General features: G+C 33.1%; 2 protein-coding genes across 2 annotated transcripts; both read left to right on the forward strand.

Moving 5' to 3' along the window:
- The first annotated feature begins 1,014 nt into the window (after positions 1-1,014).
- Positions 1,015-3,107, forward strand: LOC105618584 (negative elongation factor A). Its single transcript, XM_012200114.1, has 6 exons — positions 1,015-1,224; positions 1,418-1,850; positions 1,923-2,336; positions 2,416-2,612; positions 2,693-2,792; positions 2,875-3,107. Exons 1-6 carry the CDS (start codon positions 1,015-1,017, stop codon positions 3,105-3,107), a joined length of 1,587 nt encoding a protein of 528 aa, XP_012055504.1.
- Positions 3,108-4,252: 1,145 nt separating this feature from the next.
- Positions 4,253-5,675, forward strand: LOC105618585 (peroxiredoxin-like). The gene is made up of 3 exons (XM_012200115.1): positions 4,253-4,297; positions 4,496-4,719; positions 4,790-5,675. The coding sequence occupies exons 1-3, from the start codon at positions 4,253-4,255 to the stop codon at positions 5,247-5,249; spliced, it is 729 nt and encodes a 242-aa protein (XP_012055505.1). The 3' UTR covers positions 5,250-5,675.
- The last annotated feature ends 325 nt before the right edge of the window (positions 5,676-6,000 follow it).

Genomic DNA, 6,000 nt, shown 5'->3' on the forward strand with positions numbered 1-6,000 from the left:
AAGGAATGGGGAAAGGAGTAAAAATGGCGGATATGCGAATACTCACATTTATACCTTAGTGGTATAAATACCTAAGCTCTATGGTTTTCTTCAATCTTTCGTATCTATGGAGCTTTGATGCCATGTCCAATCAGAGGAGACGGACACGTAATGCAATTTACCATTTTCTCCTTGTGAGGCTGGCGTCCTATGAACGAAATTTACAGCGGAACAGAACAGCGCGGCCAATCACAACTCTGCACTCATTATTCTGCTTTCTTTTTTGCGATTGTGATTGATTTCGTTTCGCTTTAGATTTCCGTTCATGTGACGCCAGCCTGAGGCTCTTTAGTCTCGCGTCGTGAAGTTGGTGCTGAATTTCCTTGTACAAGTGAAGAAACGTCAATAATAATTAGTGATGCTTCTGATTGGCTATCGTGAAGCATTGCGAGCATTGTGACGACGATGTTTGGCAACTTATAAATCACGTGATAGAAATTGACGAATATCGAGCGTCAATTTTGATCATGTGACTTATTTTGATGGTAAAAATGAGCTTTGAGCGTCAACACAAAAGAATGTATAGCAATTGCCTACGATCCAATTGCGCACAAGTCAATTATAATTATAACGCTAAAAAAAAAGAAATTACTTTAAACTGACTATGCAGAAATCTCTGTGACTGGCAGTGGGCAATTGCTACAGTGTGTAATTGCACCGCTCCTAACACAAAAAGATACCTTTAAGGTGCATTTTCATGTTGACTTAACACTCAACACTCATTTTCAGCGTGACAATAGGTCAAAACGCTTGATGTTTGTCAATTTGTATCACGTGATTGATTTTGACGGCAAAAATGAGCGTCGATCGTGAATATGAAAAGGCATCTTTATAGGCTAGGATATCCAGGAAGGACATTGTGCTGATATGCGCGCGCACGTTCGTTGCTTCATGGCGGGAACCATATGTCACCACATGTCACCGCATGTGGCGCACAGTGAGGTACGGCACGCGCCGGAAGCAAACGACTCCAATATGGCGAATGTGAGGGACAGTGATACATCGTTGTGGCTGCATAATAAGCTCGGTACATCAAACGATAGCTGGACCGGCAGCTCAATTTGCTCACAACTCAATGCCGAGGTATTGCGGAACATCAAGGATTGTTTTCCCGATTTGCAAACGCAAGTTAAACTCAAGTTACTCCTGTCGTTTTTTCACATACCCAGACGTAATGTTGAAGAGGTAAGCGTTCTCCTCTATCTTTATATCTTCATACTTTCGTCGAGTATTGCTTTTTCAAAATATACTTGTTTTCTAAAATAGTGAAATTAATAGTGAATTCATATCTCTAATAAGCATTCGCCTATTAATGGATTTAAAATTTTTTTTGTATTTTTACTTTTATTAAAATTTTATTATTTAAACCTGGTGATAGTGGCGTGCAGAACTGGAGGAGATTATTGAGGTTGCAGCTGTGGACAGTGAATTATGGGTATCAATGTTATCCGAAGCGATGAAAACTTTTCCATCGACTGGTTCTTTAAATACAGACATCACTGATCTGGATGAACATAGACCAATTTTTGGTGAATTAGTCAATGATTTACGGAAACTTCTTAAGAAACAGAATGATCCTGCTATGCTTCCCTTAGAGTGTCATTATCTTAACAAGACTGCATTGACTTCAGTGGTAGGTCAGCAACCTACGCCAGTCAAACATTTTACTCTCAAGAGAAAACCAAAAAGTGCAGCCTTAAGAGCAGAATTGCTTCAAAAAAGTACTGATGCCGCTAGTAATCTCAAAAAGAGTACAGCTCCTACTGTACCAGTAAGAAGCAGAGGAATGCCAAGAAAAATGACTGATACAAGTATATATAAATTTATAAATGTTACTTCTTTGTGTTATCTGCAATATACTATATTGTATATACTTTTTTTAGCACCTTTGAAAGGAATCCCAAGTAGAGTTCCAACGAGTGGTTTTCGGTCCCCATCGCTTACAAACACTTCTATGTCTAATAGAACATCAATCAGCAGAATTCGAAAGGATGGTGGTATTAAATTGCTCGATATTACTGAGCAACCTATGGGATTTGTAGCAAAGAAGAGGAAAAAGATGATGGACTTCGAAGAGCAACAGAAAAAAGCAGTGGAAGCACAAGCGACCATTGTGGCAGAAAAGAATTCAGCAGCTCCATCAGTTGTAGAAACGACCACTCCAGAGTACGCGCAAGGATTGGCCTCAATAAATCCGCCTGCTACACCTGTTACACCAACTGTAGTAGTTACAACACAATCCTATACCGCACCTAGCACGCCAAGCAGTATTTCAGTTACAACTACGCAGCAAACACGTAAGTTATTAAGTTGCAGTTATTAAAAAGACGCATGTTAAATTGTTCAGATTTTAATTAAACATTTTGTGTTACATAGCTACTACGTTAACTACTACCACTACTACAACACCCACTGCTGTATTGGCAGTGACTACACCGACGGTGATAACACCTGTGGAAAGTACGCCAGTAGCTGTGCAAACTGTCAGACCAGCTCAGACAGTCACACAGATTCGTATACAGACTACTACAACTAATGCGGCAGCTAATCCAAGAAAAGGCCTATCTCTTACAGTAAGATTAATGATTTAATTACATGCATTTAATTATATATGTAAATATAGGATACTCACTGTTTTGTTATCGGATTACAGCGAGAACAAATGTTAGAAGCACAAGAAATGTTTAGAACTGCAAATAAAGTAACGCGTCCAGAAAAAGCTCTTATTTTAGGTTTTATGGCTGGTTCAAGGGGTATGTCTATCTCTTTCAGATGTATTTTTCTCTTTTGTAAATTATATTTAATAATACTATCAGTCATTTTGCTTGTATATAGATAATCCCTGTCCAAAATTGGGTAATATAGTCACAGTGATGCTTTCGGAGAATGTAGAAGAAGTAACACAGTCTGACGGAACAATTGTCCCGATGTTGGTTGAAACTCATTTTCAAATGAATTACACGAATGGAGAATGGAAGAGGATAAAGAAAAATCGACGTATTGTAACGGAGGAATCTACATCAACGTCCACTCCTACGCCAAACGCGACCGCCACAGCTTCCAATTGAAAGAATTTGTTCAAATCGCTATAATATAGAATTTATATATGTATATGAAATATCATTTTGTGGTTATTAGAGAATAACAAACATTGTGATCGTACGTCTTCTTGACTAAATTGACAAAGACGTATTAAATTAACAATTCAAATTTCATATAAAGTTTAATAAGAATCATTGAATTGTCGACTTTGAATTGTTGAATTTTTATCCCTCTATAATGGACTTTATCGCTTTCTCACATCAATTATATAAATTATAAATCTTGATAATTTTCATATTTAGGCTTCAGTTAAATGAAAATTTATCCAAATGTGCTTTTAGAGTATCTTTGCTTATTCTTTAAAAATACATTTATACATGTAAGAAATATATATGATTTATAATACATATTATTTGATAGATATAATATACAATGTGAATAGTCAAATATTTGTTTATAATACTATTAAAAATCTATATATCATATACACGGATATATGAAAATATATATACATATATATATATATATATATATATTTTAATAAGAATGAATATAAGACTTCTATAATATTGTTATTTAAATAAACATGATTACATTTCTGTTTTGTGTTGTGTGTGTTGCTTATGGACATATTTTTTGCAATTTATTAATTATATTCATTAGTCGTATTATACTTTTTAATCATTTTGCATATAAAAATGATAATTTTTATTTAAAATTTAAAAAAATTAATTTTCAATAGGTTTTTGAATAGATATATAATAAGGACCAATATTTTAAAGTTGCCGACTCTTGCTTTTTTAATTTTTTAATTTTACGTTTATAAAATTAAAAGATTTTATAATTATTTTTACGAGATTATATTCTAAATATTCGCTATTATATTTTACACATAATTTATTAAATTCGTAGAATTTATATTAGGTTACACACACAATATATATTATGAAAGGAATTCTATGCATGCATGCGCTGGTCTCTCTCTCTCTCTCTCTCTCTCTCTCTCTCTCTCAAAATGTCATAACCTTTTTATTCCGGTTGCTGGCGTATACTGGTTTGTTGCTGAGGGGAATTGACGAAATTTCTTGCATCTAGTTTTCGGTTCTACGATTCTGCGAGTTTTACAACAATTGCACAGCAGCAAATTTAAAGTGTATTATCTATTCTCACAATGTTTCGATTACTTGCTTCGCTGCGTGCCCAAAGTGGAACCTTGGTAAGTGCTACCGAATTTAACCGAACTCCTGTCATACGTTTCGATTAAGCTCTAACATTTTGCTGACTCATTGCCTACAAGTGTGGTTAATTCTGCACTGTACATATTGATACAAACAAAAGTATTATTATTGTTTCTTCAATCTGTGATGGATTTCTTTCACGCTTTAATCTGTTTATTCAATCTTTATGTTTGTAGATTGCCACTGCAACTAGTTCTTTGATGAGAACTGACAACACATTATTGGCAAAAAGTGTCCGTAATTTGACAGTGAGTTCAAAATTATTCAGCGATGGACCGCAAATCCAGAAACCTGCTCCGGATTTCTCTGGTACTGCAGTAGTTAAAGGTGACTTCAAGGAAATCAAATTGAGCGACTACAAAGGGAAATACGTTGTTTTATTTTTCTACCCATTAGATTTGTATGTAATTTTATCTCGATTATCATTTCTAATGTACGTCTAGTATTTAATTTTTATATTTTATTTGCAGTACGTTTGTTTGTCCGACAGAGATAATTGCATTTAGTGAAAAGATCTCAGAATTTGAAGCCTTGAATACACAAGTGATCGGAGTGTCTACAGATTCGCACTTTAGCCACTTGGCATGGATTAATACTCCAAGGAAACAAGGTGGTCTTGGAGGAGATTTAGGTTATCCTCTTTTGAGCGATTTCAACAAGACTGTATCAACCAAATACAACGTTTTGTTACAAGATTCAGGAATTGCTCTTAGAGGTCTTTTCATTATAGACAGGGAAGGAATTCTTCGACAGTTTTGCGTCAATGATCTTCCAGTTGGCAGAAGTGTCGAAGAGACATTGAGATTGATTAAAGCTTTCCAGTTTGTTGAGAAGCATGGTGAAGTATGTCCTGCAAATTGGCAGCCAGATTCCAAAACCATTAAACCAAATCCAAAAGATAGCAAACAATATTTTGAATCGGTTAATTAAGCATGCATTAGGGGGATTTGTTCAGGGAATATATATAAATATATATAACATAATAGATTATTATATAATATAATACAGTTAATAGATAAAAACTTAATGTAATATAATTCTAATTCAATAAGCTTAATTTTATAATATGTCATATTTATATGCTCCTTTCATATGTACATTACACTATACTTATTTGTGTGATTTTATATAAAATCTTAAAAGTGAATAATAAGATAAATGTGTGAGTACATGTCTACTTGAATATAGATAAATTTAATACATAGGAGAGGAAAAAAGATTGTTAATCTGATTTTTTCTAGAAGATTGAATGACATGGAATGTTTTGCATTTCAATTTTTTTTTTCATTTCTCATCAGTTAATAAATATATGGGACATAAATATATAATATATATTTATGTTCAGAAAATCGATATTATAATCTTTATACAGATTGATATACATTAACAATTTTTTTATTCAGCAGTATATGAATATGTAATTTAAAATTATTAGAAAGTATTTATGTTTTAATAAATCAAAAAACGTCTTATTTTATATATTTATGTTTTAATTTATCTTTTATAAAATATAAAATGTTAAATGCACTCGGTAAATTGTCATTTAACAATCATTTAATTCACGTAAAAATGTGATAACGCAATATATGAATAATTAGCGTTGGCTATTAAAATTATTTGAAAACATGAGATGTTTAAATACATATTATATATATATATATATATATATATATATATATAT

This window comes from Atta cephalotes (genome assembly GCF_000143395.1).
Source record: "Atta cephalotes unplaced genomic scaffold scaffold00017, whole genome shotgun sequence".
Classification (NCBI taxonomy): domain Eukaryota; kingdom Metazoa; phylum Arthropoda; class Insecta; order Hymenoptera; family Formicidae; genus Atta; species Atta cephalotes.